Source organism: Nanorana parkeri, unplaced genomic scaffold (genome assembly GCF_000935625.1).
Source record: "Nanorana parkeri isolate BGI_ZX_2015 unplaced genomic scaffold, ASM93562v1 scaffold1640, whole genome shotgun sequence".
Classification (NCBI taxonomy): Eukaryota; Metazoa; Chordata; class Amphibia; order Anura; family Dicroglossidae; genus Nanorana; species Nanorana parkeri.
The window spans coordinates 17978-39660 of NW_017307908.1; the positions used below are offsets into that span (position 1 = coordinate 17978).

General features: G+C 40.1%; 1 protein-coding gene across 1 annotated transcript in view; it reads right to left on the reverse strand.

The window, feature by feature from the left end:
- Positions 1-2642: 2642 nt before the first annotated feature.
- The window catches only part of TRDN (triadin), a gene marked incomplete at its 3' end in the record, with an annotated part of 39134 nt that continues 20093 nt past the window's right edge, over positions 2643-21683 (reverse strand). Inside the window, exon 3 of the mRNA XM_018570962.1 lies at positions 2643-2774. Coding sequence (XP_018426464.1) covers positions 2643-2774 — 132 coding nt within the window. The remainder of the gene's footprint in view (positions 2775-21683) is intronic.

Here is a 21683-nt window from a genome sequence, read left to right on the forward strand (position 1 = left end):
TATCGTACGATAATCGTAAGGAGTATGGGCACCTTAAGAGTTAAAATGTTCCAGCATTTGTAATACCAATTGTTTTTATCACCTGATTTGAAATTCAAGTCATAGCCTTTTAGTTTTTGATTTACACATGCTTAATTAAAAATATAAAGTTTAGAAAATCTCTGCAGTTTATCTTTTGGAGAAAACTGTTTATTCAGGATTATTTATAATCAGCAAATAGATCTCTTATGCATTTAAGCAGCTGAGCATCTGAAAGAATCCCACATACTGTTCAAACAAAGAAAAGCATACAAACAACTACATCACAGTTTTCTTTTAATCCGAGATATACTAGCACTGATATGTTGTAAACAATCTCTGATGCTATGTTTGATGTAACACACACTCTGCATTAAAACTAGTTTACACAATGAATCTATTATACATTTTTCTACCTTTAACATTGATTAGAAAAGTTTATATTGATTTTTTAAACACAAAATCATGTTGAATATTTGCTGCTGTAAATGAGCTTTCAAGGTTGCCATTGTTTAAAAGGATGTCTTTTGTTTTCATGGTAGCAGGTATACAAATATTAATAAATGAGTAACATACTTTTATGCAATCATTTAACAAAGTTATAACATAGGTTTTTAACATAGAAATAATATGAAATATACCACTACGATTACACAACACAACATAACAATATGTTGTTACTTATCTTTAACCACCTTCCGTCCATGGCCGTTCGTGAACGGCCGGACGGAAGTCTGCTCAGAGCGGGTGGGCGTCTTAAGACGTCCTGATATGGGAATTCAAAACCTGCTTAAAGTAGGTCAAATACAGCTCAGAAGGAGGTCATCTGCAGGACAAATGCCCCTGTCAATGAATTTTGAATGATCCCAGAAGTGTTTCAAACTGATGCCAATGAATCCCAAAGCTTGTTTACACTGTCCTTTATGCAATTTTTACATGGACTTCCAAATGCCAAGGTTGTCAAAAACTGATATTTTAATGAATGTTTTAACTCATCTTTTTTAATCATATATTCTAAATTATGGGGTTTATTTTCCATCTGAGGATAGTGAGCAGAGCCTTGTAAATTATTCCTATATACCCCATATACCCTTCAGAGCTAATTATTCTAAACCACATACAGCTGTTTCAGGCTTGTTGGCCTTCATCAGTGCAATATAAGACAATGGCTTCTATGGAGTAGCACCTGGGGACCAACAAAAAAGTATAGTCTAGAAGGTTATTCTACCCAAGCAAGGAAATGATTTACCCCCATGGAACCTTACTAGCCCCAAATGTTGCACAATTTCACTCACTAGCGAGAGAAGTGAAACATTTAGTTTAGGGTTGCACAGATACCAAGTACAGTACTCGGTACAAGTACGAGTACATGTACCGATACTTTTGAGCTCCAAGACTACACTAGAGAAAAATTCGAAAGTTAGGAGGCAGCTGTCATGTGTAAGTAGCACACGGAGCTCCTGGGATTTGTACATCTCTGTTTTAATGTACGATTTTGTTTTTATAACTATAAATAAAGGGAGGCACAGATACCAGTTTTGTGAGTACGAGTACTGGTACTTGCCGAGTACTTACAAGTACGAGTACTGATACATTTTTGTTTATTGTCATGTGACAGTTTTTCTAAAACAATACAGGCTAATGATTTCAGGACAGTGGTGGAGCGCCAGAGCCAGGTCCCAGCTGCAACAGCTGCAACCCTGGTAGTTCTCATGAAAATGCCAAGTATCTGCACTGGTACTCAAAAAGTATCTGTGCATCCCTAATTTAGTTGATCCAGCTACCAAGAAAGCAATTCCATAAGATAATGTTAGCAATACTGCCGAGTTGCCCCAAGTAGCAGAAATATAAGTTATAGTGGAATATATAGAAATATAAGTTATAGTGGAAATATTGTATCTACATATGTCACAAACTGATATAAGAACATTACATGCTAGTCAAGTCATCTTTCTGGAGGCATACTTTTTGAGTGTAGTTGAACTTTATGGCAGTGAAATAAAGTAATATGTTGTAAAAAATTCCCAATCCTGCTAATGAAAAGTCTTCAGCAAATAAAGTATAACATATTTTATAAGTAAATAGTAAAGTTATCACGAATATATACAGGTAGGTGATAACCAGAATTACTTGATACATGCTCAGATATTCTCTGCAGTGTGTTGTAAAAGTAATTTAAAATGGAACCCCTTTAAGTTAAACAAGCATGGGACTACAAAGTATTGAAACACAGCTCTGTAATAGTACACCACATGCGTGTACACATTACAACAAAATAAAGCAGGTGTGAGGCTAGTGTACACATGCATAAGACACAGAAGCAAGTCATGAGTAACACATTTTCAGATGATGGCTTGCATTTGTGATATGTGTGAGATGCTTTTACACTGACCGGTATTAATGCAAAGCAATAGGATTGACTGTAAAAGCAACAATAAATGCAAGTGAACACTGAGCCATAAGAGCCAATTCAAAATTCAAACACTGCCTTTCAGATCCTTCCAAACTGCGAGACAAATGCAACTCAGAAGCAACACACAAACACCTGTGTACTATAAATATGATGTGTACAGTATAGGGAAGAAGAGCCTGCATTTCAAAAGACTAAGTGCTTTATTTTATACCTTTGCGTTCCTCTTCAAATGATATTAGGTTTGATACAGTGGAAAAGATGGCATATATCCAATCCGTAGTGTCGTCCACAGCATCATGTATAATTCTGACTGGATCGTTTCGGAGTTTGCTAATGGTTCCTCCTAAACACATAATTCAAAACAAAAAAGAAGTGAAAAGGGTTTAGCTCATTGTTCTGACAATAGGTCTTGTACATTAATTAAACAGCACCCTGTATTACCCCTAATATGATTAATTATGTTATAAGAAGTGTTCACACTTGTAATTTAGTAATAAACATAATACTGTGAACGTCAATAGTAGAGAATTTAAACATTGTCCATATTCCATTCATAAAAGCTTTAGTTTATTTTAAACAGTCATATTTAAAGCCCAGTTAAAGTCACCAAAACTAAAAATCAGTCAGCTAGACATTGTACTAGCAACCTCCAAGGTACAGTAATATTCATATATAAAAAGAGGAACACTTCCAAAATACACTAAAACCTTTTTATTTTAATAAAGCAAGACCATTGCCTACTATCATCACTGTACTCATGCTTGCTTTACTTGGGGGTCTCATGTGGACCCACACTTTATCCATTTCAGGACCATAGCATGTACCTGTATGTTCTGGTCTTGAAGTGTGTATACACAGATAATGGCTGCAGGTGCAGCCATGAGCTTGGTGTCATTTTTTTCAGCAGGTGGAGGGATTTTGAGTACGTGTGGTGTGGGTGGCTGGTACAAGTGATAAGAGCCAACTTATCACTTGTACCTACATCTAAAAGGTACCATCACCCTGCACACCCCACCCTCCTGCAGGGTTTTTCTGGCTTTGCCACTCCTCTGGGTGGTCCTGGATCAATCTAAACAGTGTCAGGATGGAGAGCGAGAGCAGACTGAGGAATGTCCATGTCCCAATCTGCTCTATAATCAATGAATCAGGAAGCACTGTACTCTCAGTGCTTTCTGCTTCAGAGCTGTCAGAAGCCTCTAAAGTGCCAGTTACACAGGCGATCAAGCACATTCCTGTGCTTGATTATATGTATTGGAGGGCAGGAAAGATATCAGGGGGTCTTATATACCGCTGATGTCTCCATAAAGAGAACCTGTCAAATCTAAACACTTTCAACGCTTCTTAGCCCTGTGTGATAGCAATAAAGTTAAGTGAAAAAACTTCTAGCACAATATACAGTATATGCCTCCTGCCAATAACTATTTTCTGAAAATTCTATAACTTGCAAATATTTTCTGTAAAAATAAATAAAATGGGTATATGTTAACATGGTGAAATCAAATATACTGTACATTGTTATCGATCACAAAGTTCAGATCTGAGGTTAATTATAAAACAGAAGAAAGAGGCACTCAAGCTTAATCTACAATCGTAATTATTATGTTTTACTTATTATTAGACCTGGAAGTTAGATACACTAATTTCTGTACCTCAGTCCTTTACTGAAGGAACATTGGTGAGGTCCAATGGCACAACACTATAATGTTTACCACCATCTATAACTGCAGTGTTGCACTACAGTAAGCAAGCAGTGAGTACTCAACTGAGTTACAATGGAAACTATCAAAACAAGTAAAAGGATGTGAGCAAACAAGGTGCACATTTTCATGATGTGAACATACTGTGGAATTTTTCTAGACAGCAGATATGTGCCTGCTCACAAACAGAATAATGTTGGGAGTAGACGCAGGTTGTTTAGTGTTGTGATTAATGATAGGTTAAAAGTATTAGTGTAGTTTTTTAAGGAAAATGCTAATGGTTTTGGGAAACTTTTCTTTAGTTTTAGACTGGTTAGTATCTGTGTGTTTACTATATACAATCTTTATTTTACAAATAAACATTTAACAGAAATGACGTCAAAAGCACTGTGGGTTAACTAGAGAGACAGCACAGCAGATCCCACTTGCTTTGCAACACAGCTATCTGACTGAAACATGGATGGACTGTGTCATTGAAAAAGAAATGAGTCACTGTAGATTGTTTTGTAAACGATAGGCCTCCTTTATGAAAAAACAAGGTGGAGGACCAAGAGAACCGCAACTGGCGGAATAATCTGCGGATTCGGGGCCTACCAGAAGCTAAGGCCGACGCGGATCTCATGGCCTCCCTGCAAGGTATATTTAACACTATCCTGGGGAGACCGGTCACTACGCCCATACGATTTGACAGGGCTCACAGAATTTGAGATAACAAAAAATTATCCTGTGCTGAATTAGACTGACTGTTAGCAACATGGATTTCTAAACAAGAATTCATGTAAGTGTTTCAATGTGATCTTAATTTTTAACATTTGAGTTAACATTTGGATTTAAGAACACTTTAAAGTATATCTAAACCCAAACCTTTTATTCTAGGTGGATATTTATTGCAATTATTGTCCCCCTCTCTAACTTTTCTGGTGAACAATGAGGGACATTTTTAAGTTGTCCCCATTCAAGAGATGAGGGAAAATAAGTCATTCAGCCCACCTACAACTAACTTTGCAGTTTTGGGTGGAATGACCCTTAACACACACAACATTTTTCCCCATTTTCTAAATAATTTTTTCTCAGGCAAATATTTCCATAACATTATAATATGGTAAACTAAGTTGACTTTTTTAAACCTTCATAAATGTACATATGAAGGGAATATGATCTAAGAATGCTTTTAGTTTGGTTTAAAGCACTGCTCACTACAGACTGATTTTGTTAGAACAAAGAGCAGTAATAGAACATCTACAGGTACATAGTACAATGTGTACAGTAAGACAGCATGATAACTTTTAGGTAATAGCAAAAACCCTGGACATGGAACACTTAAGCTTATATAATGGTAGTTAAGTGACTGTTTCATTGTGTTGGTGATGCATTATGTGAATGATGTGTTTAGCGTATGGTAGTATTACGGCAAAAGACAGCAATGCTAAAAAAGGAGAGCTGGCCATGTTGATGTACTTGCTAGTGTTGCCTTCTGACAGCAGAATAATGGTAACCTTTCAGCAACTAATGATTTAATTCATCAAGGCTGACCCAATTAATGGGTGAAGGACCAAGAAAGAAGGGTGACTTTCCTCAAATTCTAATCTGAATACGTTTGTACAAGACTCAATTTGCTACTAAACTATAGTCGCTGACAGCATATAAGCAAAAGGAACCAAATACTTAAATCCAGGTAAACTGACAAACTTCCATTAATTCTATGCATGCTTTGTTGTAATTAATTGAATGTATTTTAATTACATTTGTTTAATTGTTTTAAACTGTAATCTATGGTATTACTTTCAGTGCTCCATTATACATTTTCATTATCTTCTGCATTTCAGATTTCTATCTGAGTCACAGTGGCTAGATAGTCTGAATCTAGAACCATGCTGAGTGACAAAAATAGTCCCTCTTTGGATTTCATATAGAACAATTCTAATAATTTAATGTTACTGGGACTGAGGGGAAGGAGTTTAAAGAAGCACCTGTTCCATTTGGTAAAAATTAAACACATAGCAGTAATTAGAGGCTTAAAATGGTATCATGCTCCATGTGATGAAATATATAGAAGTGATATAAAAAGTATTAAATTAGAAAAACCTAATCTCTATCTACAATCATCACCATTTTGTCAAAAACTCTCTGTGACCATAATCAGATGACTAAAAGATATGTTTGAATTGACTAATCTAATCCATATTTAAGTTTTTTTAATAGATATGAATATTGCCAACACAATGCAGCATCTATATAATAAGACTATATTGCATGTAATCAAGTCAGTCAGTGTATATAAAAACAGCTGATTCCTGCATATCAACCAGGCTTAGTGCATGCTTAGGGCAAAACAGCTGCATGAGACAGCTGCTTCTAATACAAACAGTGGCATAGTGTATTTGGCAACTTTTATGAGTTATGAAATGTATGGTGATTTGAATTGAAAAGTCTATAAGAGTGTAATTAAAAGGAGCTGAGAAAACTTTTGAAAATCCACTCATCTAAAGAATAGCACCATCTGCTCCTCCTATCTGGCAGATTAACACATGCCATTTCACCAATACTTTTTCCATCATCTGTTTTTCCTATTTTGTATAGCTTTGTTATATACTAATTTGAAAACTTCACAGTGTAAAGCTTGTAGCAGGCAACCTTTCTCCCTTTCTCTTTGCTATGGTTTTGACAAAATAGGGCCTGGAGGTACACTGAGGATATTGTGGGAGTAAAATAACCCCCTTGTTGATGCCAGTAAAAGCAATAATAAACTTCACAATTGGTGTCAGTGCCAGCTATAATAAACCCCCAGAATGTGTCACGGCCAGAAATTTCCCACAGCAAGTGTCAGGGCCAGCAATTATAGTCCCCAGCAATAACCCACAGCAAGTGTCAGGGCAAGCAAATCCCCCCAGCATTAAAATAACCCCAGCACTAAAATAACCCCGGGTACCATTATAACTCCTAGCACCACAATAACCCACAACACAATAATATAACCACCAGCACAATAAACTCCAGCTGTGCTCAGCTCTGCATGCTTGTTGCACTGCTCAGTTCTGCACCTCGCTTGCACTGCACAGCTCTGCACTCCTTCCTTAACCACTCAACTCTACACCCCTCTTGCAGTACTCAGCTTTTCTCTCTTCTGAATCCCTCTTGCACTGCCTAGATCTGCGCTGCTCAGCAATGCACCCAGACTTGCTCAGATCAGCTCTGCCCCCAGTCTTGCTTAGTTCTGAACCATCCTCACTCAGCACAGCTCTGCATCTGACCTTTCTTATCTAAGCTCTGCACCCAGCTTTGCTCTGCAAGCAACCTTGCTTGGCTCTGCACTCAGCCTTGCTCAGCTCAGCACTTGTTTATCTCTGCATCCAGTCTTGCTCAGCTCAGCTTTGTCCCCAGCTTTGCACAGCTCTGCACCCAGCCTTGCTCAGCTCAGTATCCAGCTTTGCTTAGCTGTGTACTCCTCCATGCTCAGCACCCAACCATGCTCTGATGAGCACTATTGATGGGCTCAGGCGTGTTCGCAGCTCCACGTGCCGAGCCCGCCAGGAAGCTGACAGCACCAGGATAATGTATCAGTACCTGTGATTGGCGCTGCGGCGCTGTCAGGGATACCGGCACAGGTGACCCCACACCTGCGCAGGTACCCACACAGGCAGACCAAACACGTGTGACCACACAGGACAAGGCAGAATGTATGATATACCTTTTATTATATGGAGCAAAACATAACACAAACCAAGCACATACAAATGGATAACATAAAGTAACAAAAACTATGAGTAAACCACAGAATACCCACACAGGGTATAACAGGGCTGGAAAACCTGGGGAGCAGGACTCAGGAACATAAGCAGGTTACCGGACTCGGGAACAGAAGCAGGTTACAGGATGCGGGAACATAACCAGGATACAGGACTCAGGAACAGAAGCAGGTTACTGTACTCGGGAACATTAACAGGATACAGGACTCGGGAACAGAAGCAGGTTACAGGACTCGGGAACAGAAGCAGGATACAGGACTCGGGAACAGAAGCAGGGTACAGGACTGGGGACTCAGGCTTAACAGGAAACACCGAGCCACAGACCTGACCGCAGCAAGGGCCCAAGCACCCTCCAAGCACCCACCCTCCAGCACCAGGCGGCGGACGACCGGCGGCAGCCGGGAGACACACAGAGGCGAGCACCAGAGCCGCAGCCTCCAGCACCATCCAGTGGAAGTCTGGCACCCAGCAGTCCCTGGCTGCCTGGAGACCCCTCCAGGTGAGTACGGAAACTGCAGGGCTCAACTCCAGCACCACCTGGAGGCACTCTGGATCCCAACAGGCGCTGTCAGCTTCCTGGCGGGCTCGGCGCGTGGAGCTGCGAACACGCCCGAGCCCATCACTAATGAGCACCATGCCTGACTTTTACAAAATAAGCTGGGGCCAGCAGAGCAGAGACAACATTGATTGCATGATGGTAAGAGGGAGGAGGGTGGCCATCAGCATAAATTACCTGTACTCTGAATTGGGCCCCTCTGGTGACCGGTGGTCACTTTCTTTCCCTTATTGGTGCTGCAAGCTCTTCCTTTCCACTTCCCCTTGTGTCAGAATGCAACTTTTATGTGGCATATCAATCCACCAGAGTTGCCTACCAGAACTATAAAAAAAAGTGCCTGGAGCCACAGGGAGATGTGGGATTCTGCAGAGATTCTGGTAAAGTCTCCGGCTGCTGCAATACACCATTCATGTACTGATGGTGAAGATAATAATATAAAAAACTATAATTGGTAGTATTAAAGGTTTTGGGCAATGTGACCGAGAATGTGGGAGACACAGAACACACACACAGAGCAGGAGTAGTTTTATGCACCTTCCGGGGAAGGAGCTCTTTAATAAGAAGTCAACACACATGGTTTAGTCCGGCACAGTGAGAATAAATGAAACAGGGTCACAGGGCAGCAATCTGGCACAGAAAAGGTCAAGTCCACAGGGTCTCACGGCAGCAATCCTGGCACAGAAAGTGTTAAGTCCACGGGGTCTCAGGGCAGCAATCCTGCCACAGAAAGGGTTAAGTCCACAGGGTCTCAGGGCAGCAATCCCGCACGGAAAGGGTTAAGTCCACAGGGTCTCAGGGCAGCGGTTCAAGTGCAGAAAGTTTTAAATCCACAGGGTCTCAGGGCAGCGGTTCAGGCACAGCAAGAGTTATTACTCACACTCAGCAGCTTGACCTTTTCAGCTTGGCTCACTTCTCTCTATTCCAGGTGGAGGTCCCTTTAAGCACACAGCCAGAGCCCTGCCTTAGCTCAGGCTCTGCTGTCAGTCAGTGGGAAGAGGAACTGTCTTCCAAGCCTGCCCACAGCTCTTAAAAGGCTGTGAGAGGCTCAGGCATGAGAGGGGAGGAACAGGGGCAGGCACAGGAGGTTGCTCAGCAGCCAGCCTCGCCTCCTAATGCCTGTGTGGCCGTCGGGGACACAGCCTTTGTCTTTGGGGGGCCACTAGTGGTGGGAATTCGGGGCCCCACACTTGGGCACGGGCACAGTGCCTGGCGCCCAAGTGCCGGGAACCCTGCTGGGTATAATTTCCTCTGAGCTTTTGATCTGCTGCTTGCTGTGATGCTGGGGGGACAGACAACTGTACGACTTCCTGCAGCCTTTGATCTCCCTGCCAGTGCGGCTGGAGATCAAAGGCTGCTTGTTCCATGACCTCTGTTAGGGGTCATGGGTTGTGTGCCTCTGCTGGGGGTGGGGGTAGGTAGTGTGGTTGCACAGTGGAGGAGGTTGTGCAGCTCCCTACAGCCTTTGATCTCCTGGGCAGTGCGGCTGGAGATCAAAGGCTGCTTGCCATTCTGCTAGGGGCCGGGGGTTGTGTGCCTCTGCTGGGGAGTTGGACAGTAACAGGTAACATTACTAACCACCTAAGATCATAGGACAATGAAGGATAAGAAGCAATGAGACTAGTGGCAAAGACTCTAAGCAACTGCTGTTGTGTGTTATGGGGGCTGTGTCTCATGTCACATCTCTTTCCAGCTGGCTTGTTGACAGTATGGGAAGGTAAATAGTAGCCTGATAATTAAAATACCTTGAACAAGTAAACTGCTGTGTGTTAATCTCACATTTATAAAGCTGTTATTGCAGAAATATGAAAAAAATCAAACTAAGGATTCACAGACTCGTCTATTCTATATAATTCAATTGTGTAGAGTGAAAGTTGCTGTACCCCTTTCATTCCAAGGCAGTAAAGAATTATCTTGGCCTTCAGTTATCAGTTTCCCATTGTGTATGAACCTAATAAATACATTCCCTGTATACTGAGAAAATGTCATGATATTAATCCTGTAAGTGTTCTAAACAATGCACTATGTCAGTATTCCTGTTTATAAGATTTGATGCAGCTTTATTCATTCCCACAAGCCTTGAAAACAAACTCACAGCATAAACCGTTGCAGTCATGTCAGTGTGCAATATATGTATATAACACCCAATATTATTTTCAGCAATGCACTGTGTGGTGTTTCCCTTAACCTACTACTTGGCTAATGTATACAACAGTTTGTTAAGGTACATTTTTTTAATTATCTCTACTAAAAAAAAGTGCAGGTTCACCAGGAGGCAGCCCAACCTGCTTAAAGGCACAGGGTCTCCTGGCAAACCTGCACCCAATTCACACTTTGCTATACAGATGTTCCTCGCTTACCGACTTACCTGTTTTGCGACCACTCACACTTACGACGGACCACCGATCGACCTTGCGCGTCAGCGTCAGTGCGCCGTGTCGCCGGCGGAAGTGGAGTCCTCCAATCTTCACTGCGGGTCCCGGTAAGTATTTTCATTGCCCGATGTACAGTACACTGTTCGGTACTGTACATCGGCAACGCTATACAGTACTGTACTAATGCAGTACAGTACTGTATAGAGTTCCTCACTTAACGACCAATCCATTTAACGACCTGGTCGTAGGAACGGAACTCGGTCGTTAAGTGAGGAATACCTGTATATGCTCCAAAATGGAGCCTCTCATAGATTAGAGTTCGGACCACACTACACAGAGGGGCCTTAATGAGGCAGTGTGGCTTCCACATATTCTGCAGAAGACGTGCAACTAAGACCTCTGTTTATAACCTTAGTAATTGGACAGTGTTTTTTTGCAAGCTGGCTGGTGAGTGTGCTGGGAAACATTTTGAACGTCATCTCTGCCCTCCACTAGCATGTGGAATGAAATGTGTCTGTGTCACTGGACCAAGCTGTCAGTGGCAGGATGCACATGATGATAGACAAGTGGTTCATTAAGCATGGGCAAGGATGCTACATATTCAGAAGTCAGAAGTCAAACTTCTGACAGCTAAGGAAGGATGCAGGATAAGGCACACCACTGGAGCTGGTACATGTCTCATCTGATGGTGACAGCACAGTGACCTTACCCTCTTCTCCTCATTGACCTAATCCTCTTACTCCTTAGAACCAGCAGTCCACCCAATTTCTCAGAACATTTGCAACATCCAAGGCTAATGATGCCAAATTTGTTGCAGCCTGTATGCCTGGGGGATGGGAGCCACATTGGGCCAGAGCTGCTGGCAGCTCTCCAGGCCTAGGCCAATAGTGGCTGACCCTACACCTTCTATATCCAGGCAAGGTTGTATGTAACAATGACACTACCCTGACCTTCATCTGAGAAAAAATCACACATGTATCTTGCCTGGCACATCTCCTAAACTTGGTGGTGCAGTGGTTCCTCATGAATTACCCTGGTTTCCAGGAGGTAATTCATCAGGCTGAAGTGTTTGTGAGAACTTTAGGTAGTCATGTCCAAGCAGTGTTAGCTTGTCAGACATTAAGCCAACATCAGCTGCCAGCCAACTACCTCCCTATGAATTGGAAAGTGAAGGGAGGGAAGAGTTTTTACCCATTAATTTTGTCAGCAGCACTCCCTATGCTTTCCCTATCTCAGCTAAAGCACACTGGTTATCCACCCTTTGATAGTAAGTGGGTTGGCTTATCCAAAACCCCTGTTTATTGTTGCTTCTAAGCCAGCTTCTAAGCCAGCTGACCTAGGTTCAAAGGTCAGGTAGTGCATTGTGGTTAGTATGGCAAATTCCTATACTATTTTGCTCAATACAAAAATATTGAATGCACAGGATTCACCCTGAACCCATGGAAGCAAAGAACCCACACCTCATTCCTAAAGTCTTGTAGAGAAAATTTGTCCCTACTGTGATCAAAGCTCTCTGTTTGCTTTTTTGGGGTTGCTTTAAGTGCACAAAAACAGTAGTTCATTCAGGGTGTGTCACACCAAGGTAAATATATCACTGTGTATAGAAGTCTTTAGTCACCATAGCAATAAATTATCTTAGTGCTATGAGTATAATTTATAAGTATATAAGTATAAACCAGCAAGAGTTTTCTAAATATTTAAAGTGCAATGTGACTGTGGAGTAAAGCACAATTTTTGTACAATGTTATGTGTTATAGTATACTGACTTTGGAGGAGATTTGCCAAAGTTATTTCATACCAGTCTACCAAACACAAAAAAATATAAACACCCCATTACAGAAAGTTACAGAGAAGGAAAATACTGAGGATGAGAAAAAGCATGAAGGTTTTAAACAGATAATACAGGGAGGGTTAAATATGATTCTGCACTCCACATACTGGCCTACACATTGCTGTTTTTAGAATGTTCATCATTTACATATGAATCACTAGCTATTTCTTGAAGGTATCCAAAGACATGGATTGATAAAAGTAACAATTAAATTATATTTATATAGAATAAAGGGTCAGTACTTTACAACCTAGTTTTCCTGATTGGTTCTATTCAAGAATTGCTCACTCTGTAATATTCCTAATTGTTTAACTACCTGCCATCCATGGCTGTTTGTGAACGGCCGGACGGACGTCTGCTAGGAGCGGGAGGGCGTCTTGGGACGTCCTGCCCCTCCCCCTTCTCGTGTGCGGCACTCAGCGCGCACACGAGAGGGAAAACCTTTAAGTGGTTAATTAATGTAATGTGTTTTGTGATTTCTTTCATGAAAAAGTTTTGTACACAATGCAAAAAGTTTGTGGGGGGGTTTTTTACATGGAACACCTTATGTATGGATGTACACAATGTAAATAAGTATGCATACCAAATTTATGTTACAATATACAGCAGAGGCATAAAAAACTTTTATCTTTCATCATTAACCAGCTGTGGACATTTCTCATACTACACACGCACAACATTTTTTCTTGTAAATAATATTGGCATTTGTATTCTGCTTTTACCATTCTCCTTCCCACAGCTCTTTGGCCACATTTGCTAGCAATTCCCTGCTGTCATTTAGACAGCCAGGGCATGTTTTAAGTTTAACAGGAACTATCAGAAACTAGGAAACTGACAAATTTCAGCAAGGATCTATTAAGCATCTATTAAGCATTCCACCATGGAAAAGACCACTAGTGAGAGTGTACTAGTCATTGCTATAGCAGAGTATTGATATCTCCGGAAATCTCAATATAACCAGTTCCATATTTGGGGAAAAACAGAAGGAACTGAGGTTTATTGACCTTGTAACTCAATAAACCCTTCTCGAAAGAGATGGGTCTTAGAAGAGTTAGGCATGTAGAAAATGTACCAGCACACATATGACTTGTGTCAACAATCCATCTTCTTTATTGAGGTAGACTGTCAAATAACAACGTTTCGGGGCCACCTAGGGTCCCCTTCACCAGGAACTGATGTTTATTGACCTTTTAAATCAATAAACCCTTCTTGAAAGAGATTGGTCTTAGAAGAGTTAGGCATGTAGAAAATGTTACCAGCACACCTATGACTTGTGTCAACAATCCAGTTTCTTTATTGATGTAGACTGTCAAATAACAATGTTTCGTGGCCACGTAGGGTCCCCTTCATCAGGTTTTTAATATGAAACCTGATGAAAGGGACCCTGCGTGGCCCTGAAAATGTTTTATTTGATAGTTTCCATCAATAAAGAAGATGGATTGTTGACACAAGTTATTGGTGTGCTGGTAATGTTTTTTTACATATCTGAAGATATGCAGCACCATGTGTGGTTACTACAACACCCACCTTTGTACTTAGGGGTTCTGGTAAGGAGTGCAGCAGTTCCTCTCTAAGATTAGAAGAGTTAGGCATCAAGAGGAGTGAGATGGTCCTAATTGTTAACAGACTTTATTGAAAAAAAGAAGTGGGGGTAAGATCTGTGGTTCACATGGGAGACTCTGATTGGCTACAAACTATTACAGCTGAGGACAGGGGTTCTCCTGCTCTATCAACAGATACCCTGTGTTGAAGCAGGCACACAGTGCAAAAACCAAGAGAGTCAAGTTAATGACATAAGAGTTTCTTTCTGTTCAAGGGTAAGTGAATAAGCCATAGTGCTTTACTAGACATTAATAGACATTTAATAGACATTATTGCCTTGGGCGAGACAAACTTAGGTGCTTCTAAAAGGCCATCACTACTAAAGTAGTAAAGCCTTAGACATTTGATTCACCAGTTCCAGACACAAGGGTTTTGCTTTGCGTGTGAGAGATGCCTTTTAAAGGATTTGATCCTTTGTGACATGGTTTTACAACCATGTCACAATGGTTTACAATGGTGTTTAGACTTCAATAGGGAGGCCAAATGTGAAATCTCTAAAGGTAGAGATGCCACCAATCAATGTGGTGGTATGTCTGTTAAGTTTAAGAACTAGAGGGTCCACAGAAGGCAGGGACCATTTAGGAATACATTCCCTGTCCAAAAGAAAAAAAACTTTGTCATATTGTCAGGAGGAAACCATGATTGCATTGGTTGTTCCCAGTCCACAGAGAGGAGAGTTTAACTTACTGAGTGTATGTGTAAGGTCTTTGCCCTATGCCCTATACCCTATACCCAGTACAACAGGTTGATGCTCTAGATGCATAGTAAATCGTACTGCATTAATCAGATTGGAAACAACAACTTGCATATCTGGGTTATGTGGAACCTGTTTGAAAATAGTTTTGTCAGAGGTTGTAAAAGTGCTGAATTTAAATCAGAGATGGTAAAAGAAACATCAAACACTCTGACACTCTGACAGATAAATGCCCAGTAAGGTCAGAAGTAGACTCTTCTGAGGAAGGTGCTGGAGCACGACTAGAGCTTCTGTAAGCTGGTTGATTCATTATTTGTGTACAAAATGACACAAGTTCAGAAGTGCATGTACATGGCCTAGAAGACACAGTACAGATCACAGGCTCAGACAGTGGAGCTACAGAAGCTGCTTATGAGGATGACCCTATAAAAATAGTGGCCCAGGATGGAGATTACAGGTTGATAACTTTTAAGGATGGGGTGTGTGAACCCCATGAGTGTGTATCAGTGAGGTCACCCACCGCAACAGGACTTCCTATGAACTTCCTATGAACATAATTTAAAAGACCTCTTGCACCTCTTATTGGTAAACAACTAGGCCCAAACTGAGGCAAGGCCTTGCATACTCACAAACCCAGGTAGTTGGTACAGATGAGGATTGTAAGTGACTAGAGGTGAACAAATCACTGTAGGCAGGCAAAAAGCAATACCAGAGACCAAATGATCTATGATCCACTTAAAAGCAGCAGTATTAGCAGCAACAGGAAGGTGCTTCCCCTTAGAGGGCAGGAAACAAGCCCATGCATGCAACACTTCTCCTAGAGGTTAATGTTAGTCCTGCATATCCTGAGACTTGACTGTTACCACAGTATAAAAAAGATAGGAAATTTATTATGGTGCCCAGAGAGTCCAAAGTGTGAGGTAGCTGCCTTTATTAAGGTCCCTCCTGCCAAACTCTTTAAATAATGAGGGATCATGCCACAATGACGTGCCACAGCATTAGCACTGGAAAGTGCTCTCTGGGCCACCAATACAGTACACAAAGGACTGAGAAGTAATTTGAGCAGAGTTAATTACCCAAAGGTAACATATCAGGATATGTTAACCATAATCAGAGATTTACTCAGAGAGTGAGACTGCAGGGACTCAGTAACAACAGAAGCTGTGCCAAACCTCTGGACCTGGAAAGTGCTCTGTGGCTACTGACACAGTTTACAAGGGTCTCAAAAACTCCACAATGTAGAGTCTAGTGTCCAAAGGAGATTTACCAATTTGTTTTTGCTACTACTAGAGGCATATTAACAAAGGGAGTCTTCAGAGACTGGGTCAAACTGTGCTTTGGACTTGAAAAGCACTTTTCGGCTAAGACAGTACACCAAGTGGTGAAATACAGAGCCAAGTGCCCAAAAGATAGGCTAGCACTGCAACCTTTGATCCGGCAGGGTTTGGATATGGCCTCTTAAGCAAATGCTGAGGATTCAATTACTCAAATAGCTGTTGAATAGAGACCAGCAGCATATTGGACGTTTTATAGAGGAAAAAACAGTTCCTGTTTTGTCAAGCATGTTGCTAGACAAAACAATTTGTAAAAATTAGTAAAACAATATATAGTTAGAGTTTTTCTCATCAAATGTGTAGAAAAGGTGCCCAACCTCCTAGGACATTAGCAAAAAAAAAGAAGCATGATGGTTAGGGACGAGGTTATGTCGGGACTAGCCTTCAACTTTTTTTTCATTTGCCGGTGTCCACCTCCTGTGAAAAGCTGCGTATAACCCAAATGTTGAAGAATTACCATATTATATTTTGTGTAATGTTGGCTAGATTTATCTGCATTAACCTGCATTATACACATTTAGATTTAACTTGAATAATAACAAATGTTACAGGCACTAAAGAAGCAAGCACTTTTGTTAATTATATTATTGTATTCCTATCTATTCAATTGAAATTATTTTTTTTAAATGATCATTTGTAAGTTAAATTAAGTAAATGTGTCTATGACAATTACTTTAATAAATATATTTGATCATGTTCTTCTGTATACCATGGTCATCTCTGCAGGTATTGTACCACCTTAGAACAGTTAGAATGGGGTTAAATTATTAAAGGAAAATAGGCTGTTCTCTTTGCAAGAGAACTTTACTTTGTGGAATTATTTTACCTTTGCTCAGTGAATGTGGTACAAATGTGCTTTGCAAAGAATACTCAATCACGTGCAAAGAAAATTTAAAAATACAGTATTTGTGTTTCAAAATAATTGGATAATGGAGGCCATCAGAGTTTAACATCATTGAGTAAGCTAAGGGAAATTCCCTTGCAAAGTGAAAAGCCTACTTGTCTTTAGTAAATTAATCCCGATGTCATGATTACAACAAAACATGGCTGAAAGGCTCTGTATGTAACTGTTCCTATTCAATAAAGATTAAGCAGCTAATTTATAGAACTTTGGACATCTTAACTGACTGCATGCATGCATGCTTGCATCCTCCTGTATATGCTAACACAGTGTTTCTCAAGCAGGGGTAAATGAACATCTGAGGGTATCTGAATACATTCAGAGAGGTACTTCAGTAGCTTTGTGCAATATAGGCAGCCATAAATCACCTCCCAAAAACAGTGAATTGGTAATAGGTTGTCAGTTTACAAAAGCTACCCACAGAGCCCATGCTACTGAGCTGGGGAACATAGAAATATAAACTTTCCTCTGTTCAGAAAGGGCTTCCCTACTGGAAGAACAGATTTAAATCACTGGGCTTGGAATTCTGGGAATGTTTGTCTTGAACAACTGAATATAAGGCAATTTCAAGTACATCTATTATAATACAGTGGAATGCAAAAAAGTCAGTATAGGAAAACAGTAAGATTTGATGTATATGGGGTACCTGAGCATGTGGTGGACTTTCACTAAGACCAGCTGTTTACTTTACCATGATCTGTGAATGGAGAAATTACAAGTCCCATCTGCTACCGCAGTAGAGGGACTTGCAGTTCTCAGTGAAGGTACAAGTGCAGTGACGTCACTGCATTTTTAGTCCACTCATTTCTTCTCCTATCCCTTAGCTGAAAGTCTCTAAATCGGTACGGACAGGGGCTGAGAGGAAGAGTCTGCAGAGGCCAGAGCACTCCACTCACGATTCAGTTATGGTAGCTGCAATGCTTTGCAGGCTCAAAAACAAAATATAATAAATGCTCATATATCTTTTATTAATGTGTGTGCATTTCCTATTTTCTGCAAAAGCTAGATTATGCTTTTAAAGCATACATACCTATTTTTCTGTTATTTGTTTTTAGAAAACCTGTACTGAGAGACATATGTGGGGCTGCCACTGATGACCTGATGACTGATGACATCAAACCATTGAATTTAGAATAAAGTTAGAACTCTCGGTGTGCAGAACATTTCCAGTTCTGTGAATCAGAAAGTACTGGAGCCAGTAATGGCCAGGCAAATAACATTTCAGAAGAAAGTCAACAATAGCAGCCCACATATTTCTTTCAGTATACTTTTCTTCTAAACACTATATGCAGCTCAACTATAGACGTGGTTTGCAAAAAGGATAGCTAGGAGCCTTGGTTTAAAAATTATAACACAAAACATAAATAAATGTACAGAGAAGTCTAAGGACATGGGAAAGGAAATGAAGAAGAAAAACATTTGCCATCTAGTAAGTCATTTGAATGTGGAAAACACTATTATGTCGGTGGACAAATTATTCAGCTAAGACCAACTGCTACTGACAGAACCATTAATGGTCATCTGGGGTTATTACACAGTTTTAATATGCCATCCAATCACTTACAGCAGTATGACATTTTATTTTAAATTGTAAGTTTTAGCAGTTCACAGCAGCATGCAAACAAACCACAATTTTAATTACACAGCTCAAGCAGTTATATTACAGGGTCAGACCATAGAAAACTGATATTTAAATTAAACCTGACTTGAGAAAAACATAAAAGCTTTCATTTTGCCCAAACCTGACAATGCTAGTTGCCTGACTGCCATGTTGCCTTTTTTGCTTTACTACCCTGAATTCACGGGTGATGTTATACTGACAACATTGTAGTACAGATTTAAAGCAAATGCTGAAAGCAGTCAAAAACTCGGTGACCTTAATTTATTGGAATTGTAGCATACACCTTTTATTTACTGCAGATGTTTTCCTAGCAACAAAAAGGCTAAGTTAGAGCAATTTTGCAGCAGGAACAAATTGCTGCTACAAAATCATGTGATATGGCCCTTACTCTGCATAATTATCTTGGGTCAGTGCACATAACAACCAGGCAAGTAGTATTTTCATAGAAGACTTTGAACTTGCCCTATTAATTTGCATTGATCATATTCTTTCAGTGTTTACTTGCATGTTCTTTAATGGATAGTCTCTGGATAAGGCATTTGACTGCTGCATGAGGCATGTTATTGGAAAGAGTTGTGCAGTCTCTTTAGTTTGGACTAGTATTTTAATGGGATGGCCAGCAATGGCAGCCGCCATATTTTTCCCATAACAGGTAAACATCATTCAGTGGGTGACTCAGCCAGTCTGCATCCTTTTGAAACTATCATCAGTTTTGTGTGGACTGACTCTTTAAAACAATTTACAAACCAGGTTTGGGAGGCTACTGTGATTTTATGTATTTTCCTGTTTTAGGAAAGCACTCAGCAAATACTATTAGTATATGAATCAACTTAGCCTGAGTGATCGGTACATAGTACATAAACAGATCATGACAAAGAGCCATATGTAAAAGCACATAGTGTTAATAGAACAGAAACACTTCAAGCAGAATATCTTTACCAGGTGGTAAACAGGGATCATCACAGTACTGGGAATACGTGTCTATTGATGATGATGGCAGGAGCATTCATGAAGGTGATAATAAAAAAATAAAGGAAACATGTTAACACTTTGCTGCGGAATCTTCAGCTAGGAGCACTATAGATAAGCAACAGAGAAGCATATCTATATGTCAAGCTATTGTACATCTTCCATGAAACCAAGTTACATGTTATCTTGGAATTGTGGGAGATGTAGCTCAGAGAAGCTTAAGATAAAAGGTACAATAAATGCCATGCATTATTGCAGTGGACACTGCATTCCACTTAAAAAGTACATAAAAAACAGCCATACAAATGCAGATCACATAGCATAACGAAAAAGAAAGCCTCCTGACACTTTATAATCCAATAACAAAACATTGTGGTCATTTATAAAACTAGAGCAAAGATAGAGGTGTTGGTCATACATTATAAAGTTTACAACCAATTAGATTGCAGCATTCATTTTTCTTTCATAAGTCAAAATGTAAAGTTTATGTATATCTAAAAAATTTATTTTCAGTTTTGGATAAACTTGATTGGGGTTCAAACTCCAGTCAGGAAATCCTTTGGTGTCTGTGTCCCAGTGGGAAAATTTCCCTTAACTTCCTGTCCTGGAGTAGCAACAGCAAGTGAGCCAAAATCAATCCACAATGAAGGGGAAATTCCATCTTATATAGTTGCCACTGAATTATTTCCACTCACCTCTCTCCCTGGTGACAACTTTAAAATGTTAGATTTCCCATTATGTGCTGTCTCTGAGACAATGGTAACCAGGACAAATAAAAAAGGTATATCTTCCCAGCACAGGCACAGACAGCAATAAAAAACATAATGATTTTCACACTATCCAAAACTACAAATAAAATAGACTATATACATACTTTAAAGTGATCTGCTTTAATACTTTGCATAACTATTTGGTTTTCTCTAGTTTTATCAGTTATTCATACCGATCATGAAAAAACTGGAGTGCAAACTCAAAAAAGATATCCTTTATAAAATTATACATATAAAGTATACTAGTTATATCATGGAAACTTACCCTATTTGCTACCCCTTAGAGTAAAAGCTACAAATTTTAGACCAAACTTCCATATCAGTAGAGTTAGACTGCCATAAAACGACACATATAAATAGGTAATGGTATTATTGAAAGCAGTTACTGTGGGGCTTCACAATGCACATGAAACAGGTTTAGTGAGTAACTTGTATTAAGTTGATAACCTTAACTTCTTTGCAGCCAAATGTAGTGTATGCATATAATACCTTTTCTTGTCCCCCCCCCCCCCCCCCCATTCTCCCCCCCCCCCCCCACCTCCCTGATCAACATGCAATTGAAAATGTTTCACCTAAATCATTTAGATTTTTAAGAAATACTTGTTTTAAGGTCCAGTGATGTCATTACTGGGCCTGCCTGCTGGTCTTTGCTTTCAGTTTAGTAGGAGGGACCGGTAGACCCCCGAAAACATCACAGCTTTCTGTCTTGGAACTTTTTCAGCAGAATTATATGACATAACACATTCTTGGGATCCCTTTGGATGTACCTGCTTCAACTGATGACCCCTAGGTGCTACAGAATTTAGCTATGCAGTTTGCTGATTGGATGACTGGTTGTGAGCACATCACATTTAAAAGGATGCTTTCACATAAAGCTTAACAACAAAATAATCGATGGCAGAGAAAGCTAATAGCTGGAAAAGGAAGGGGAGCGCAGCAACAGTGCAGATCATCGAGAAAAGTGATTCATGAATGATCGAGGTAATTCAGACAGGAAATAAAAGTGGGTCTTGACTTGAAGGAAATAACGTAGCAATTGCTGGATATGCTTAAAATTTGCGATATGATGCATAAACAGTGAATAGTAGTTGACAAAACAAAAATGAATTTGATTAGCTGGTATATTTTTGTGCTATTAAAAATAAAACATGGCCAATGC